This window comes from Mus musculus, chromosome 2 (genome assembly GCF_000001635.26).
Source record: "Mus musculus strain C57BL/6J chromosome 2, GRCm38.p6 C57BL/6J".
NCBI classification, from domain to species: domain Eukaryota; kingdom Metazoa; phylum Chordata; class Mammalia; order Rodentia; family Muridae; genus Mus; species Mus musculus.
This window is the reverse complement of record NC_000068.7, coordinates 65,138,315-65,158,704: the sequence shown is the minus strand read 5'-3', so window position 1 is coordinate 65,158,704 and position 20,390 is coordinate 65,138,315. Positions and strand designations below refer to the sequence as shown.

Here is a 20,390-nt window from a genome sequence, read left to right as displayed (position 1 = left end):
TTTTGTTTTATTTTTTTAAAGATGTGGGGCACAGCTGTCAATCAGCTGGTGATGGAGCACATTCCTAATTGCTCGATGCCATGAATTTGATCCTGAGCATCAAAATCAATCAGCCAATGGGATGTGTGACTTTAATGACAGTAACTGTCATTCTAAGATTTATGTTTATTATTTAACCGTGTATTTATGTGTGTGTGTATGTGTGTGTGTTCACATGGGGCCCATGGGAAACAAGGAAGAAGAGGCTGTTCAGTGCTGTCACTCTGCTGTAGCACTGCAGTTAATATGACGGTGAGCAGCCAGATTGGGGTGGGAACCCAACTGAGGCTCTCTGCAAGAGCAGCATGTGCTCTTAACTGCTACACCACCTCTTCAGCTATGAAGCTATACTTTTAATACAGTAATGGAAGCTAGGGCCTGCTGAGAGGCTCAGTAGTTAAAGTATAACCTGCTGGTTATACTTAAAGGTTGGGGTTCAGGTCCCCAGAGTCACATATAAAATGCTGGGCAGGCGTGGTGAGCTGCCTGTAATTCCAGCCCTGGAAAGCAGAGAGGCAGAGAATCACAAGAACAAGCTGGCTTAGCTGTGTCTGCGAGCCCTGTATTGAGAAAGGTGCTGCCTCAATGATAAGGTAGAAGAGTCATGGCAGATGATGGCTGCCATCAACCTTGGGTCTCCACACATACCTGCATGCATGCTGACATGCATACACCACACATGATAAATGGTAATAAAGACTCATATTTGTAGACAGTAGTTATTATTGAATACTTGTATCCAGCTGTCTTTTATCTTCCCTTTCCCTTTCCCTCTTCCTTGCCTTCCTCTTCATTAGTAGAATTTTCTGCATTTAGATAATCTGTAATCTATATTTGACTTTTTTTCTTTACTTGGGTGACATTCAGCTCTCTTACTGGCTCATGCCATGGAATCAAAATATGAACTCCAGAAGTTAGGATGTTAAAACGTATTCAAGCTTTTCTGCTGTTCAATGAAGGTTCATGTAAGTTAAAGTATTAAAGCTATTTGGGATTCAGGCCAAATCCAGGTCTCCTCCTGGTATTCTTTTCATGAGATTAGGCGACAGAAGATGGAGTAAGTGACCCAGATTGACAAACCCACAGTTTGTGACTGGGTCACATTTGGAGCCAACACCAGCTGGTAGGACATGCTCTACAGGGAAGTCCTACAGTGCCTGCAGGAGGTGAGTCACTTTACTCTCCTGAGCTCACTTTGAGCCTCCTCCCCACTCCCATACAGCCATTTCTGGCTGCTGCTGTTGCTTTGGTTTTCAGGATTACCCATGTTCTTCGTGATGGGGTTTTTGCTGTGTATCTTCATACCTTCTCTTTTTTGGTCATTTGACACAGTGAGAATCTTAGTCTCTTCTACTTAGTCTCTCAAAAAATGAGTCAAAAGCTTTGTTAATTAAAGCAATAAAAGGAGACTTTAAGATGTTCTTTAGGGCACTTTCTATCAGCCTGTGGATTGTTCTGTAATTGATGTGTGTTAGTAATTAGAGATGGAGTTTCATCACCAACTCGAAGCACCTTAGGATGCAAGACAGCAGCAGCTCTACCTACAGTGCCAAAATGTGAACATTTATTTATTTTGGGTCTAGTAGACGGGGGAGAGACTGTTCAGGTCATTTTCCTTCTCTGGATGTGGAAGGGTTATAGATAGGTGAAGCTGCGGCAGCTGAGGGGAGCAGTTAAAATGGACAACAGGAAAGCAACATATGGGGCCGGTTGTGGCGACCTCGGATCTGCTCATGAAACAGTGCCAGCAGAGGCTTTAAGCATGGGACATACCTGGGGATCCATCCCATATACAGTCATCCAACCTAGACACTATTGAGGATGCTGGGACAATATTGCTGACAAGAGCCTGAAATGGCTGTCTCCTGAGAGGCTCTGCCAGCGCTTGATGAATACAGAGGTGGATGCTCGCTCCCTGACAGTCACTGGACTGAGTGCAGGGTCCCAGATGGAGGAGTTGGAGAAGGGACTAAAGGAGCTGAGGGGATTTGAAGCCCCTTGTGGGGAGCAACAGTGTCAACTGGCCACAACGCTGGAAGTTCCTGGGGACAGACTGGATCACCAACCAAAGAGTATACATGGAAGGACCCGTGGCTCAAACTGCATATGTGGCAGATGATGTCCTTGTTGGACATCAGTGAGAGGAATGGCCCTTGGTCCTGTCAGGGTTTGATGCCCCAGTGTAGGGGAATGCCAGAGTAGGAAGGCAGGAGTGGGTGGGTAAGTGGGGGGGAGGAGAGCACCCTCATGAGGCAAGGGAAGCGGGGATGGAATAAGGGGTTTCCCCAGAGGAGACTTGAAAAGGGGATAACATTTGAAATGTAAATAAAGAAAATATCTGATATAAATAAATAAATACATACAAAAGAATGGGGATTTTGAGTTCCAGAAAACTGAAGAAAATGAGAATCACAAAAGTGGGGAAATCTGCAATCCTTTCTAATTCATTTTTCTGCTGTTATAAAAGGACTTTTCTCATTTGTGTGCTTTCCGATTAGTTTTTGCTCATATGTAAGTAGACTATTGACCTAAGCATATTACCTTTGTACTAAGCCACTTTATTGAATCCTCTTATGTTTTCATCTGATTCTCTGACTTTTTTTTTAATCTCCTTTCTCTTTTCTGTAGAATTTCATCATAGTGTTCAATTCTACAAGTATGCCTTCATTTGCTTTCTCTGCCAGGAATATAAATTATTTCTAGGCATTTCCCATGTATTTAGATTTCTTCGCCCAAATCCAGTACATTAATATTCCCCATATTTAAAAACTTTTACTTCCCAGCAAAAATAATTCTCTATGGTGACAGCAGTACCTTGCACAGCTAGCTTTAATCTGCCATGAGACTTCTGTCAGCCCTATGGGCCATGCCTTTGAAAGTTGTATTTGAATCATCTGGATTTAGGTCTCTTGTGCTTGCTTTTGTATCAGATACAAAAATAATCTATTATATGATAAATGCTCATAATATGTGAGTAGTCAGTTTCTAAAGATTAAAATTTAGCAGAGTAACATCTTCCTTTATAGATAAAAGAACTTTTTATATATTTTAACAGTTTTAAAAATTTACCTTTATTGCAAATTATGCAAGAAGTCTTTTCTAAATATAAATCTGGTTATATGACTAAAAATCAAAGACTAGTTAATTTTACTAACCTGGTATACAAACAACTACCTCTGCCTTTTTACTGCAGTGCTCAAAGTTGATTGGGTTTATAGGTATAAATTTACTGAGTGGGGGGATGGTGTGTGTATATATATATATATTGTATGGATCTTACATTTTCTCAGGAAATGCAGAATTAAAATTTACATTTGTCCTGGGAGAAAAGGAATAATATTCTCCCTTCCAAAGAAATTCGTTTTTTTTTCTAATATTGTGTGTGTGTGTGTGTGTGTGTGTGTGTGTGTGTAAAAGTATTTTTGCAGCATTCATGTTTCTGCACTTCATGCATGCCTACTGTTCATAGAGAACAGAAGAGGGTATCCAATATGGAACTACATTTACAGATGGGTATAGCTGCCAGGTGGATGCTGGGATACAATCTCATGTTCTCTAGAAGAGCAGCCAGTGCTCTTAAACTCTGAACCATTTTCTCTGAACCTAAAATTATTTTTTTTAAGATAACATTTTCAAACTTTACATTTTATTTAAATATTAAATAATATGTATATGCCATTAGTTTTTATTTTCACATTTCAATTTTTTAAAGACCAAAACATCATTTAATTGTTTCTGTAATAATTGCTTTTTGGAAGTCTACTCTTTCTATTTCTAAGTAGCCTCATTGCCCTTTTGACACTGAAAATATTTATTAGTGTATATATTTGTGAAATTTCATTGGAGCCAATTTATAATGTATGAAATAACTGTATTTGTTACAGTTGAAGTTACAACTCTTCCCGTTGTGACAATGTAGCAAAAACAACTTAAAATATAGTCTATTATGGGGGAAGGCCTGGGGCATCCTGGGTCAGTAAGGAGGGGAGATGATTATGAAGGCCAGAGCTCTGTCTTCTTGCTGCCTTGGATTTGGTTTACATTGTCAGCTCTTGGAATGGCACCACCCAAATAAGGGTGGGTCTTCCTCCCTCAGGTGAACCTTTCCAGAAACACTTTCACAAGCCTACCCATAAGTCTGTCTCTTACATGAGACAAACATCAAATGATTTTAAATGTATCCATGTTAATTGTGAATATTAACTGGTTACAAGTCTATCTCTTGTCAACTTGATAATCAAACAGTTTTTAAGCCATAATCCCAAATTTATAGTCTTCAAAGTCTCATGGCCATCTCATAAAACAAAAGGCCTTTGTTTCATGTGTAAGAATCCCAAATTATTAACAGTTCTAGCATTGTTCAAATGTCCAAGTGTCGTATGAGACCCAAAGTAAATTAACTGTGAGGTCTTGTAAAATAAGTTTTAAAAATTACATTATTGTTTCTTCCAGTATACAGAGGGACAGTGTAGATATACACATTCCAAAGAGGAGAAATAGAGGCAAAAGAAGGGAGACCAAGCAGGGAAAACATCTGTCTTATCCAATTGATTTGTGTTTCTACTAGTTGGTACCTTCCATAGATGGGGTCTTACTCTTAGGACATTTTTCCTGTTACCCACTACAGAGTACAAGATTTATCTTTCTGGCACTAATTAGTCCTCAGCTTCATATCCAGGTTATGAGCCCTCTCACTATAGTAGACTTGCCAGACCAGGTCTTTCAGTTCTGCTATCTGTGGTATCCATAGCTTCTAACATAGACAGTCTCTGCTCCATGCCTGCAGCTTTCTTAGTGGACATCTAGTGGTACTAACCTTTTCAACATACTGGCTTCTTCACTGCAACTGGACATTATCTTCATGTGTCGTGGAGCAGTATTTCAAAGTAGGGAGCCCAACTTTGCTTGGCCTAAGTGGCTTTATGACAACTATGATATAAACTACCATGATCCTAGAAGTTCTGCATTTTTTTTTTTACATACTTATAAAACCAGTACCTTGTGCATGATGTGCCCAACATGATCTGCTGACAACCCAAGAAATAATCTGAACTCCTCTTCCATAGCTGCACTGGCTTCGGTGTTTTGTGGGACTGAAACCTAGGAAAATAACTTCTCCTGAGTAAATATTTATAAGCAGGGAATCCCTTCAACAGGGAAGACTTGTCTGTGGCATTTTTAATTCAAGATCTCTCTTGTCAATTAATTTACATTTCTAAAAGTAGGTACCTTCCATAGATGGGGTCTTGCCTCAGGACATCTTTCCTGTTACCCGCTAAAGAGTATAAGATATATCTTTCTGTCACTAATTAATCTCTTTGCTGCTATCTCATCAGTCACAATCTTGTCTGTACCTTTCACCATACTCAAGTTCCTTTCTGTGTGCTAAACTGCACACTTTTACATTTCTGCTGTGAATCTCACAGAAACCTCAATAAAGAGCGCAGGCAAACACTAGGCCACAGTCCGAATGTTTTTGCCTTTAAGTTTGCTCTGCTGAACAACTCAGTCCATTACTTTTAGACTCACTCAGGTTTTTATAATGCAGCCAGACTCGCTGCCAGAACATAACATGAATGGCCTCTAACCCAGTTCCTGATAGAGTCCTGTTCATCTCAGAACCCTCTGGAGAGCCTGACCTTTACTGCCTGTGTTTCTGAAGGCATTCTGGTCTTCTGAAGTCCTGAATGGCCCATTCAGTTCTGCTCATAGCATATTTGGGCTTCTCTAGCCTACAGCTCCAAAGCCTTCCATATTCCTTCTACATAGCAGTTTTACAGGTCCGTGAACCACAAGGCTAGGAAAGTTACTTTGTGTTTTTTTTTTTAAATTATTATTATTTTATTTTTCCATTACAACAAAGTGTTTGACAAAAGCAATGAAGAATGTATTTGGGCTCCTAATTTTCCAGCGTAGTCCGTCATGGTGAGGAAGTCACGATAATTAGGATTCCAGGGCTCTCCCTTTCTTCTTTCTATGCCATCTGGGCCCTAGCCTTCCGGAAAGTGGTGCCTACATTCAGGGTGGATCTTTCCTGCCTCAGTTAAACTCGTCTGAAAATGCCTACTGGGTAACAGTCGTGTCTGAGTGTGTGTCTTACAGACAGTGAGGGAGTTCATTGTTCAATGCTAGGAGCAGTACCAAACACAGCCACTTACAGCTTTCTTGCTTCTTTTCTGGTATCGTAAATTCAGAGTGGTGATCTGGTGAGCAGGGAATGATAGGAAAAAAAAAATAGCTGGATTTAAAGATTTGGTTGAAAACACTGCATCAATTCAAAGAAGAAAGAAGCTCTGTGTGCATGTTTGGGGCCAGAGGGAGTAAGCTAGACAGTAAAGGATAGATAAGGTTTATCTGGATGGAGAAGTAGGGTACACTAAACTGGAAAGAAATCAGGAAAGACTCAGAGACCACTGTGAGGTGTACAGTACAACAGTCCATCTTGAGACATTGTTCATAAGTTATCTCATCAAAGAAGAGATGATATTCTTACTTCAGTAGGACTGAACACACTGAACTGGATGAAGGCCAATAGGGAGTCTCTTTACCTTGCCTTTTTTGTTTAAGAATATGATAATTATACACAGAGAGCTCTGGGTCTCATAAGGCCATTTTCATACAGATGCACAGTGCCCTTCTCGCTTCACCCCCATGTCCTTTATTTGCCTCCTGTCTCCCTCTCCTGTTACTCATCTTCATTCACATAGTTTCTTTCTACCTTTAGGTAATACACATAGTACCTATATAAAGTCAAGGCTCCACAAATGAGTGAAAATGCACACGATTTGTCTTTCTGAGCCAGAATTCACTTACTGTCATAATCCTCGGTTGCATCCGTTTTATTGCAGGTGATATAATTGTATGCTACAGCTGAATCATATGCCGTTCTGTGTGTATAGACCCGTGTCCTTTATGCATCCTTGTTGATGGACTCCTAAGATGATTCCACAGTGTGGCTGTTGTAAATAGTGGGGCAGTGAACATCCTTTAACAAGGATGCTATGGTATCCTGACTTAAATACCCTTTCAGTGAAGAGCGGAGAGGCACAGCTGGGTCATACAGTCCATTGGTTGTGATTTAACCCACAACAGTCATGCAGATTTCCAAAGTGGTTTGACCAGTTTACTGTCATACTTAACTGTTTGTAAGGGCTCCTTTTTCTGTAAATCTCAACAGTGTTAGTTGTTTGGTTTTTTTTTGTTGTTGTTGTTGTTTTCTTAATGTCCATTGTTCTGATTAGGACGAGCTGAGATCACAGTGCTATTTTAGGTTCTTTCTCTAAGGGCTAGTGATGAATATATTTCATGTATTTATTGGCCATTTATATTTCATGTCTTTCAGTTTAATAAATTAAAAGTTTCCTGATGTGAAAGTCATAAAAACTTAAGGTTTTTCATTTGTTTGTTTTGTTGTTGTTGTTTAGTTGTTTTTCTTTAATAAAACTAGGTGATACTGGAAAGCATCTTTTTTATTTTCTGAATTTTCTTCTTCTCGTAGCAGGAAAACAAAAGGGAAGGCGCCTCTTCCTCCGGCCGAGACGAAGGGCACTGATGTCTCTTCTGCTGAAGACCCTGTAGAATCTACTGCTGTCGTCACAGAGCAACAAGACAATATGATAGATAAAGATATTGAGCTCTCAGTGGTCCTGCCGGGAGATATCCTCAAGTCTACTACTGTTCATGGCAGGTATGCTGCAGCGGCTAAAACACCAGCACCCCACGCTCTTCTGCCACCATTGAAACCACTGTGACCGACGTCGTCATTTATCTTCCTTTGACACAATATACCTGTTGATTTTGAGTTATTCTCTGTTTTTTAAAGAAGGGCGAAAAGAGTAGTAGGCCTTCTCTATCAGTGGGTCAGTCTCAAGCTTGTGTATTCTACTGATCCAACTCAATGATTAAGATTTGGAATTTTTTTTACCTATTTCGTTATTTGTTGGTAGGTGAAAAGAGCCAGTCCTACTATCTCATGTGTCAGTCCAGGTTCCAGAGCCAGTGTCTGCAGCACAGTTCTTCCTTCTGTCCTTACCAATTTGTTCTTTCTGCTTCAGGCTGCTGCTGGGATGTAAGAGTTAGTTAAAAAGTAGCATTTTCTTTTTTATCCAAACAAATAGATTTATATGCAACATTAGGGATTTTTTTTTTAAGTTCACTCATTTAATCCCATAAAATAAAATCCTGGCTGCGTTGAGCAGAAATAGAAAGTCAATCGTGAGCTGGCAGGGAAGGAAGGTGTGATTTAGGAGATTAACAGTTTTAAATATCTGAAAGGTGGGGAAATGAAACAAAGCCACTTGTAATTTTCCCTTCCATCCTGAGGTAGAGAGTGGCATGGACCGTATACCTGACCTCACTGTGCACTTTTCTGCCTTCCCCACTGTGTTGTGATCCAGTGGCTTGTGTTAGAAGTAGAGATTGCTTGACCTTACTATGGGATGCTGGGCATGTGTAGCAAAAGAAGGAAACAGTGTGTTACTGCATTACACCTCTATGGCTTTCCATAAAACTCTCACTCGGGATTATGATAATTTCAAATTCATCACAATCATATTGTCTTACCTAGGGTTTCATTGCTGTGACCAGACACCGTGACCAAGGCAACTCTTATAAGGACAACACTTAATTGGGGCTGGCTTACAGGTTCAATGGTTCAGTCCATTGTCATCAAGATGGGAACATGGTGGCATCCAGGCAGGCATGGCGCAGGCAGAGCTGAGAGTTCTACATCTTCATCTGAAGGCTGCTAACAGAATAGTGGCTTTCAGAAAGCTAGGACAAGGGTATTAAAGCCCACATCTACAAGGTTACCCCCTACTCCAACAAGGCCATGGCTCCCAATAGTGCCACTCCCTGGGCCAACCATATATGAACTATCACACATATGTAACTCTAAATATTATAAAGACTGATGAAAATATAATGAATGCAGCCTTAGGAAATTCTTCTAAGAATTCCAGCTTATAGTCTTAAGTCTCAGTAAGTTACATTGTTTCCATTTGTTTTTGTAGTTAAAGTAGTTTCAGGATTTCTTCACTGAGCCCTATTGATGAGGTTTTTGCACTTGTCATGAATCGTGGTAGCCTTCCACCTGTGCCTGCCTCATCTGGGGGAGGAAGCAGAAGACTATGATCCTCAAACCAGGACTCTTAACATCGTAGCCCTCACATGAAACACTCAAATCAGTAGTCTGTCACACACTGAAGTAAAACGGTGAAAGGGATTGATGTAGCTGAGGCCTCAAAGCTGACTCCCAGCTGTTCAGTTTCCCTGGCTTTTCTCTAAGGCTTGTTTGTAGGTAAGGCTGGTTTCATCACTGGCCACCCCCTTCTTTAGATGTCCCAGTAAGCTCACTGGATTGTGGTCTTTTCTGTTTGGGATCAGCTGTTATCCTAGCAGCTTGGCCTCGGATTTGAACCCTGGTCTTCTTATGAGGCCTGCCCATTCACAAGTCTCAGGCTTCCTCCTTGCCACCTTTACTCTGAATAGCTACATCCTGAGTCCTCCGTCCTGAGAGCTTGGGGCTATCTCATCACAGTGAACTGCCCTTGGCTGAGACCTTGACCTTCGTCTTCCTTTAGTAGTCTTTGAATCAGGGTTTCCACCTTCTGTTTCTCGGCTGGATTTGTTCCTCCTCTCTTAGTCTGACTTTGACTGGATTTCATGCCCCGTTGTATTCCTCGAGTCCACATTTTCTTTGGCTCTGGGTTTTCTTCATCTATCACTTAAAGGTTCTGAATCATTTTTGCTACAAGCATTCTTGCCAGGTCCAGAGGCCTGAAGAACTTTCCATACCTTTGTCTTCTAGCTCTTTGGCTTCTCCATTCCTCAGTCCTGGGTAATTTTCCATCAATCAACCTTTGTGTATGTCCCAGCCCAGCTATTGTTGGTTGCATTGCGGCATTTGCTTATCTATGGAAAAGGTTTGTGCCTGAATTGTTAGGATTAAATAACACATTGTATATTGCTAGGGTTACATGAAATACTATCACTGCTTGGCACATATATTGGCTCTAGTGTTTACAGATGGGGAGGGATATTGGGGTTCAAGGCCATCGAGCTCTGTATCACAGAGTCAGACTCCTCCCCGCCTCCCAAGTTCTTTTCTATAGGGAAATGATCACTGTCACCTGGCCCCTGGCCCTTTGTTGCTGGACACACAGATTGCTTGACTTAAGGTCATCTCAGTTTATGCAGCTATTGCGATTGAACACTGAATTAAGGAAGTCCAGACTACCATGTGAAGATTGGTATATGTTAATCTCTCCTCTGACATTAAGTAGGCTTTTCCTTCCCTGCCGTCTTTGATGTATCTTAAGCTTTGCCATGTGACTCTTCATTCTTCTACAGATCCTTTAAAAAAAAAAAAAAAGACCTCAGTACCTTTATAAACACCACCCCCAGCATTCTACAGGACTTCCATCTGCTCTTACTCCAGGAAGCTTATGCAGCTCCAATGGCACTTCATCCGAAAGCTTCCTGACATCCCTAGACTCACCTGCATCCTCTCACTTCCACACTCTCGGTTCTTTATGCAGTAGGATAGTTTTCCCATGGTGTTGTTCCATGCTATGCTTTCTATATGTTTGTCTTTAAAAAACAAAACAAAACCCACCACCAACAAAACAAAGATGTATTTCTGTCTTTAACCTCGTGTGCACACACACACACACACACACACACACACACACATTTGAGTGCAGGTACATGCAGAGGCCAGAAGAAGGTCTACGATCCACTGGAGCGGGGGTTACAGGCCATTGTGAGCCACCTGAATTGAGTTCTGGGAATCAAACTTGGGTCCTCTGGAAGAACAGTCTTAACTGCTGAGCCATTCTTTCCAGGTAGAGATCAAAGCAGGAGGGCCCTGAAAGGAAGTGTCTCTAATTTAATTTTTTTTTTAAAAAAGTTGAAGGCTCAAGTTTTATGAGTTAGAAATTACTTGCTAGCAGGTTTTCATGTAGCAGCTTGCTTTTAATAGCTTTGTCACCCAGGAGCTGACTGTGTGTGGTCATTTTTATGAGCCTTTCAGTTAGAGGATTAATGAGTATTCTAACTGTTGATGACGTAGAGTGTGCTTTGGAGTGTCTTTGTATGATTCTGTGATATTTTTGAAAGACCTTGCTATGTATTTCAGAGTGTAGTGTGGGCTTCTCCAAGAGTAATTTGGGGGTACTACAGGAGTGTGGTGTGAGGAGTCCTTAAGGGTGTGATTAAAGCTGTCTTAACAAGTCCAGCTACTGATGAGCCATTGTTCTAAAAGTTGTTAATAAGCCCAAAAAACACAAATAGTAAAATATATTGTATTTATTAAAAGTGTGAACTAATGGAAAAATTACAGTATAACATTTTTGTAATTGTAAAAGGGAAAAAGATCCTACAGATTAATACAAGAATTCTGTGTAGGACTGAGAAAGTTAGTTTTAAATAAGCTGAAGTACAAGAGTGAGTTTTAGACAAATCAAAAACTCTGAGGGGTCTGTCTCTAGATTCTTTTTTGAGAATATCTTTTCTGAATTTGTCTAAATTATACTTGAATATTATTTTTAACCATTTATTTCTAACATTTTAAAAATTTATTTATTTTAGCTTATATGTATGAGTGTTTTGCTCACAGGTATATCTTAGTTCCATATACATGCCTGGTGCCTTTGGAGGTCAGGAAAGATTGTCCATAAGTCCTCTAGAACTGGAGTTGTGCACCGTTGTGAGCTGCTGCATGGGTACTGGGAATAAAGCCCTGGGCCTCTGCAAGAGCAACAAGTGTTCTTAACTGCTTATCCATCTTCTAGCCAGCAAACGTATTTTGATGGCATGATTGCCCATGCATTTGGTGCAGAAAACATTATTGGCATCAGAACGTAATACGTATGAAGAGTATATTTGTGCTTTACTTTTCAAAAGAATTTCTCTCCTAAAGTATACCTACCCTATCTGCGGGAAGATGTTTCAAGATCTCTTGTCACATTTCTGATACAAGAGTATGTCTGAAATGTTCCCTTCATGAACATGGGCATGTATAACTTTACCTGCAGAAGAATGCCTTTGTGTGTCCACTGGTTTTCCCTAGAGCTTATTCTGGTTTGGAACACAGTGACGTTGGGGCAGTAATCAATGATGCTAAGGGGAGAGCAAAGACACATTATCCTGACTTAGCATGGCAGCTTTAGTGAATACCGGAGTTTAGTGATGCCATGTCCATCTGTCTCTGCTATCTTCTCCCCTTGCTTATGTTGATGGTAGCTGTAGTCTGATTGAAAACTCTAGCCATTTCTGTCTGCAATAAAATAGCTTGGATGATGGAAGGAAGGAGGAACTAGAATATTTGTCTATAACATGTAGTGTGTGTGTGTGCACGCATGTGTGTTTGCGTGTGCATGCACTTGGGTGTATGCGCCTATGTGCAGGTATCCCACCGAGTTGCTCTTTTCACTGTTGCTGTCCTTAACTGCTCAAGTGAGCATGGGAGGCTGCTGCACTCAGGGATGAGATACCCTGGTGCTTGGGGAAAGTTCCTTTTTTGTTTTTGAGACAGTGTTTCAGTCTGTAAAACAAACTGATCTCTGCTCACATTCCTCCTGCAGCTGCCTCCCAGGAGAAAGTTCTATATCTTTAACCAAAATGTCCAGTTTGGGAGATTGATGAACGTTTCCCATTGAGGATGTGGCTGGGGGTGGGGGTGGGGTGGGGGGGCATCCTATGCTGTACTAGCAACCCTCTTCTTCAACAGGGAGGAAGGAAAGGCCACCGTGTATAACAAGCCTGGAGACAGCCCTTCATTATACAAGTAGACATTTGTTTTGATATGATTGAATCTTCGGATACCATGCCTGCCAACAAAGGCAACATTGCCCTTAAGTAGAAACCCCAGCATGAAAATTACACTTTGCTTCATAGCTTAGTGTGTGACCTCAAGGTTTTTGTGTTAAATAACCCAGAGATATTTCATATAAAACCTGTGGCCCTATTCCCTTGGTCAGTGCCACTAAGAGCAGTTCAGACTGGTACAGGGCGGATCAGCAGCCAACCCAGGAGTATTTACATGGAGTAGAGTGCCACCTATTGGAAGTGAGTAGACTAAGAAAAGTGACAGGCTACACCATTGTGAGTCAGTTTTTGTTAAAATGCGTATGGATCAGAATTAAAAACTTCACATTATAGTTGTACTTATTAAAAACTGCTAAATAGAGCCATGTTTGTCGCCAGTACTTGGGAGTCAGATGTTGGGGGATCAGAAGTTTGTAGGGGAATCAAAGTCACCTTCAGAGAAATAGCAAGTTTGTGGTCAACAGTTAACGAGACCCTGTCACCAAAGGACAAGCAAAACAACAACAAAGCAACCACCCAAACAAAAAACAGATGTTTTTCCAGGCTGGTTTGGTCAGTGTCTGAGTTAGGGTTTCCATTTTCACCGTAAAACACCATGACCAACAAAACGGCATAGGGAGGAACGGGTTTGTTTGACCTACAGTTCCGTATTACTGCTCATCATGAAAGGAAATCAGGACAGGAACTCAAGCTGGACAGGGACCTGGAGGCAGGAGCTGATGCAGGGGCCATGGAAGAGTACTACTGACTGGCTTGCTTCTCAAGGATGGCTTAGCCTGATTTCTTATAGAACCCCATAGAACTTCTACCATATGCTCAGGGATGACACCACCCACTACGAGCTGGGCCCTCCACCATCAGTCACTAATTAAGAAGATATCCTACAGGTTTACTGTACATCTTAACCTTTTATTGATTTTTTTGTTTTACCTCATGCATCCAAATCAGCTTGTCTCCTTGTCTCTATGTATCTGCTATCTGTCCTAGAATCCCCCCAAAACAAAACAAAACAAAAAAATAAAATACAAAGCATAAAAAAAAAAAATCTCATTGTGGATGTTGTAGTGTGTCATGGTGTGTCCCATAGCATTCCCTTTTGTCTATACATCTTTACCACTAGGTTCATTGCAATGAGTCTGGTTCAAGACCTCTGGCTTCTAATATAGCATCAATACTGGATCCTCCCAGGGACTCCTCAGATAACCTGTTGTTATGGAGATACTGCAGCTTTGGATCTGTGGGGCTGGCCCTTTCCTCTGCCCCAGTGGCTCATAGATGAGGAGGATGAGTGGGCCTGCAGCTGGGTCTTACCAAGGTATTTCCTTAATCAAGGCTCCCTCTTTTGACATGACGTTAGCTTGTTTCAACTTGACATAAAACCAGACAGCACAGTCAGAAACCCACTCCCTATTTGGTCCTTTTAATTCTTTACCATGGAGTGACTATAAATTCTGAGCTATAAATTCCCATAATGGAAGCTGAGTTAGTTGTCTTTGTAGGAGTCTTCACCAAAGACCAGCCTTGGCTTGGAGAGGGGTTCTGAGGAGGCAATATTTGAGAGCAGTGAAACAAACAACTCAAACCTAAATGGCAGGTGACAGCTGACAGCCAGCCTTGTAGTCTGCTCAAGAGGGCTCCCTAGACAGCTCTCTTACATAGCTCTGGGCTCTGTAGTTCCTCCAAATAAGTTTCTGCTCAAGACAGCTCTATGTAGAGATGGCTCTCTCATGCTAGAAAAAAAAAGTTCTAAAATCTCTCTGGATAGCTCAAGAATTTTCCCATAAAAGTCAGAAAAGCTGCTATAAAAATTCTTGGATATTTTAGGAATAATTCTAAAAGAGCTATGTTAGCTCTCTAAGTAATTCTTGGGATTTCTGACCAAGGTCAAAAATCCTCTTAGAAAAATTCTGAAAGAGGTACTCTAAATGAGCTATGTTTGCTCTTCATGGATTTTCGGACCAAAACCAGAAATACTGTTAGAAAACATTCTTAAAAAGCTGTGTTTACTCTCCAGAGATCTCTAAAACAGCTCAGCTCTCGAAAGAGAAAATTCTAAAAAAGAAAAAAAAAAAAACCCAAAACTATCACTCACTTGCTGGTTCATCTTATGCAGACCAACAGCCCAGTCTTTTATGTATATATCAGTTCAGTCACTTACTCCAGGTTCCCACTTGATCAGCCCATGAATCAGTATCCCATGACCATAGCCTCTTAAGAATCTTGGGAAAAGGACCACAAGCAATTTTTTTTTTTTACATTGCAAAAACATTCAGGAATCTGCCTGACTTTGTTAAGCAGAGACAATGAGGCAGCTTGATGGGACCCCGCCCTGAACTTACCATTCCTACCACCCCTGGCCCTGGCCCTAAACTCTCTCTGTCCCAGGCTGACCCTGAACTCAGGAATCTGCCTGCCCTTGTAATAAGCACGAACAAAAACTCGGGTGGCATTTTGCTAGTATCCTTCTGACAAGCTGGCTCATAGTCCATCTCCCCCTGTTCTTGTGGATCTATGAAGCTCCTTATACAATTCATATTTCATCCTTCTATATCGCATAGTTGAGAAATTATATAGTTTTGAACTCCTGCTTTTAGAGTTCTTTCCCACAGCCTTAAAGGGCTGTCCTGAAAGTTTTACCATTCTTGCTAAGGACATGAATACACACCCGACTCCTGGACTCACTGTTTCTAACTATCATGGAGTCATTAACATTGGCAGAGAGAACATTCTCTAATAACCTTGGCAGGGAGAGTACTTCCCCAAGGAGGAACATGAATTTAAAAAAAAATACGTATTTTATACATACAACCCTTATATCCACAGCAACCATCCACACTTGTGGAAGCCTGCTGGCTATGTTTCAGGGGCAGCAACCATGTCATGCTGCCCCTTATATGGCCAAGCAGGACTCACTCCCTCACTCCATTAGTTTCTAACTAAGGCCTCCTGTGTCTCCTTTTCTACTATCGAGCTCTGATTTCCTTTATAGACACGATTCCTAATTCTACTGATAGTGACTGCTTTATGACATTTTCTCCCCGTCTTTGAAGAAAAAGCATATGATTTCCTCTGAGAATCAATGTCGTATTTATAGGGCTTTTTATCTGAGAAAAGCTCTCAAAAGACCTGCTCTGCTCTGTCTCTTGGAGATTGAAAGTTCAGTCGGGCTGATAATGAAGACAAACCATATCACAACTCTGTGGGAGTGGGGAGGGTGGGTGTGGTTGGTATATTTTCTGAGTATATTCTTTTTTGTTGTTTAATTGTTTTTTTGTTTGTTTGTGTTTTGGTGTGGTGGCTTATTTAGATGCATGTGTTGCTGTTGCAACAGGATCTTTGTCTGTAGCCCAGGTTGGCTCTGAATTCCTAATCCTCCTGCTTCAGCTTCTCTAGGTCTGGAATGCACTTGGCAGCTGGAATAGATTTCTTCTTATATGGAAGGGTTTTTCATTTCTTAAATAAAGGTCATTATTTCTAACTTGTTCTGGAAATAGCATTTAAAGTAAATGATGGAGTAGACCACCGTATAAAATGATGGTTTTCCAGGAGAAAACTCTGTTTACTCCTTGTCTATTTTTAATATTTGATATGAAATCATTTCACAGTGTTCAAGTGTTAGCTATCTTCACATCTTGCTGCTTAGTGTTTGTCTCCTGCAGAACATCCGAAAGCACGTTATTAAGTGGCTAGGGAGCATATGCACTGAACTGCCATGGCCTCACTGATGTGCGCAGTGGTCTCTTCCCCCACTTATCACCACAGCACTGTGAGTTCTGATTTATCGCATTGCCAGGTTGCAACATTACTTGCAGACATTTATACAATGATTTCCTGGAAGGAATACTTAAAATTTTTTAAAGCAGCTAATTAAAAAATGTCTTCAAAAAAACTCTCTTTGACATGAAGAAATCCCTAGTAAAGCATTCTCAAATCCAGGATGAAATGTCTTCTCCATGTTGGATGCAGAAAAGTGTTCAGTGTTCCATTTCTGAGTTCCTTTGGTTCGGGAAGAGTTCGCACAGCACAGATCTTACTCAGTTGTTGGCAAGGCAGAGAAACAACACAACTTGGATTTGAGGATTTGTTGAAATTGCATAAGATACATTGTTAGAGACTAGGGCAGATTAGAAAAAGCACACATAAGAAGAATCTTACTTGTTCTTTAGGTGTAAGGCAGTGTATCAGTTCACTTATTGTTGGGTGTTCCCGTTTTCTAGGGTGTTCCTGTAAGTGCCCTTTATCCCTGAGTCATTACTTTTGCTCTCAGCTGCCCCAGATTGAATAAAAAATTACCTAGGCACCCTGTGGGCAAGTGGCCTTGTTTAAGCATGTGCAGGCTTGGAAATCCACCTATGTCATTTTTAGACTGTTCGTGAAGCCCTTTACTGCATTGTGGCCTGAATCTTTTGATATCCAGCTGGATCTTTGAAACACAGAAATAGAAGCTCTAGCCATCCATTATCAAAACCAGGTTAAGATTACTACTACTCTGTGTCCCAGATACAGCAAGGGTCTCAGAGGATTTAGGAAAGATTTGATGAAGCCTTTGATCTGTGTGATAAAACTATGTCATAAAGCAGCTATCCTGTTCTAAACAGTCGTTTCACCACTATGGACACTACTTTGAGTCATGAGGATGCTAAATATAGAATCAGACAAATCCTAATCCAAATGATTACTATGGGTGGTAAATATACTATGATTTCTTAAACCTCATTTGTTTCATTTGTAAAGTCACGGAGTAGGAATAGCTTTCATGGTAGATCTGAGCTCATATGCAATGATAGAAAGGAATTAAATATAAAAGGTGATTTTTTTGGTTGTTGTTTATGAAAAGTTGGAAATCTCACAGGGATTTCTTTATGTCAAAGAGAGTTTTTTTGAAGACATTTTTTTAATTAGCTGCTTTTAAAAAATTTAAGTATTCCTTCCAGGAAATCATTGTATAAATGTCTGCAAGTAATGTTGCAACCTGGTAATGCGATAAATCAGAACTCACAGTGCTGTGGTGACAAGTGGGGGAAGAGACCACTGCGCACATCAGTGAGGCCATGGCAGTTCAGTGCATATGCTCCCTAGCCACTTAATAACGTGCTTTGGGGTGTTCTTTCTACAGGAGGATGGCTCTTTCCCTGGCAGTAGTAATTATGGCCAGACCTGCTCCCTAACTGTTATCAGTCCTGTCATATGAGGACAATTATTCTTAAGCCAAGATTGTTGTCTTTGGCAAAAGTGCTTTGGCATTCAGGTGGATAATCCTCATCTATATTTAAGGGCTGACTTCATTTTCTGTGGGAGCAGTGTGTATGATTGCCCACAGCGCCTGCTTCAGAGTTGGAGTCCTGCCATTTAGTGTTGCGGCTCCTTTGTGACAGGGCTACATTGTGATTCCCATCTTTCTGGTTGAGGGAAACTCTGCAGTGGTTTAGCGTCAAACACTGAACCTTCTCTTATATATTTTAACCATTTAAACTGGTCTGAAGCTACATTTGTAAAAGATAATAGCCTCCTTTACTGTTAATGGCACAGCTGTATATAAAACAAGGTCACTACACAAATTTGTTAAAGTTTTCAATTCATATTTTTTTCCTAGAATATGTAACTCTCCCTTCTTATACCAGCCAGTGCACACAGATCTCAATGGTGTTATGTGGTGTGTGTGTGTGTGTGTATCTGTGGTGTGTATGTATGTATGTATGTATGTATGTATGTTTGTGTGTACTGTGTGTGTATCTGTGGTGTGTATGTGTATGTATGAGTGTGTGTGTGTGTGTGTGTGTGTGTGTGTGCGTGTGCGTGTGTGTGTGTGTGTGCTCTATGTGAGTATCTGTGGTGTGTGCATGTATGAGTGTTTGTGTGTGTGTGTGTGTGTGTTAACAGAGCTATTCAAATGGTGTTGTCCAGAAGGAAATAAGCACCGACTAGTTGTCACATATTAGCACAGCCTTCTTTCATTGCTTCCACTCACTTCCTGGGAAGAAAACTGCTAAGCTGGGGTCTTGCCAGAGAGTTGTTTACATATAGCTTATACATGGATTGTAGATAAGGTCTGGGCGGAATTGGCCAGAGCCCCTCTCAGAGTTCCAAAGGGATATATAGTCCCCTTAGTGACTTTATGTAAATTCTCAATTTTCTCATCCCCCACCCCCTTACTCTTTCTCTTTCTCTCCCTGCTCAATAGTTAATCCAGGCCTCCACACTGCCAACATTTGAGGTGTATGATAAGCTTCCCACATAAATTTTTGCTATAGCCTTCTAACTGTTCTTACAAGCTTTTAAATCTTACTCTATAAAATCTCAGGTCTTTCCCCAAGAAAGTTTTAGAAATACTATAGGATTACTGTTTTTTACATACTCTGCATCCAGCGCCTCAGAGCCTTGGCATTCCAGGGAGAACTGACAAGTGAACTTCTCCCAGATAACTGGTTCTCTCCGAGTCTGTTTTAAGGCCATTTTCCAATTAAGACATTTCCTCACACTCTCTCCACTCCAGCATTTACAGATGGGAGTCTGTATATTCTTTTTGTTTAGTAAATCTTGAAATCCAGGCTTTGCAAAATGAAGCCTGAAGTCACTCATTGACTTAGACACTCGTTGTGTGATAGAACGCTGCTTGCACCAGGGAAAGAGGAAGAAAGAGTGCCATTACAAACGTAGCTCTTGTGAGATGGGGAAGTGTAAGGCCCTGGGTTCAGCACACAGCTTGGGGGGCGGGGGTGTGGGGGGGTGGAGGTTGCACAGGTACTGCAATGATCTGAGTATGAAGCCAAGCTGAGCATAGCGGGTAGTTTGAAGATAAAGGTAAAGTGACATCTCCCCTTAGGTTCACATGGGGACAACTGGGCCTTCAGCTTTCCTACAGGAGACTTGTCTCTCTCTCAAAACTACATCACGGACCTGGGGCCACAGTGAGATCACACGGTGGTAGGCTGAGGCGCGGCATTAAGCAGGTGTGCTGAACTTGATATGGAACAGTGAACTGTGAGTTTCCTGGCCTCGTTTTCCTGTCAAGCTCCTGAAAGCTAATAGCTAGGTTCAAGTTGAACTACTAGAAAATCATTTTTACTGGCATTTACATTTTCCCCCAAAGAGGAGGGTGGCTGGTCACAGATTTCCCTACAGTGAAGTCTCTGGTGCCCCATCTCCGCCCATGAAATAAAAACCAGGACTTCTGTGTGTTGTTTTAATGTCTTTGTGTTAAGTGGGAATGTTTTAGGATCACCAGGCATTGGAGGAAAATGTGATACAAAAGGTTTTTTAAATTCACTTTCCTAAAGGACAGGCCATTAAGAAAGACAAGAGCACTGTGTTCTGATGAAAGCTTAGTTGTGTGTTGACAGTTGGTACCCATGGAAAGAGAAGCTCCAAACTGAGAAGTACCCTGAATGCCAAGCTGGCTATGCAGGAATACTATTCAAGTTTTTTCCTGTATAAAGATTAGTCCTGCATTTTCCTGTTGGTCTTTCTTTGATATTATATCAAACACTTACTTCCAATACACAAGGGCCCATAAACTTTTTGTA

General features: G+C 41.1%; 1 protein-coding gene and 1 non-coding gene across 27 annotated transcripts in view; one reads left to right on the top strand and one right to left on the bottom strand.

Moving 5' to 3' along the window:
• Cobll1 (Cobl-like 1) overlaps nt 1-20,390 on the top strand; it is a 151,060-nt gene that overhangs the window by 80,694 nt on the left and 49,976 nt on the right. For 18 of the 26 annotated variants that reach the window (NM_001363077.1, NM_027225.2, NM_177025.6 and 15 more), the window contains one exon: nt 7,538-7,726. In NM_001363077.1, the coding sequence (NP_001350006.1) occupies nt 7,538-7,726 (189 nt within the window). The remainder of the gene's footprint in view (nt 1-7,537; nt 7,727-20,390) is intronic. The other 8 variants (XM_006499717.3, XM_006499711.4, XM_030251742.1 and 5 more) reach the window with 1 other exon arrangement.
• Nucleotides 14,733-14,791, bottom strand: LOC115489595. Its single transcript, XR_003954175.1, has one exon. It is a non-coding gene; the product is annotated as a U7 small nuclear RNA (small nuclear RNA).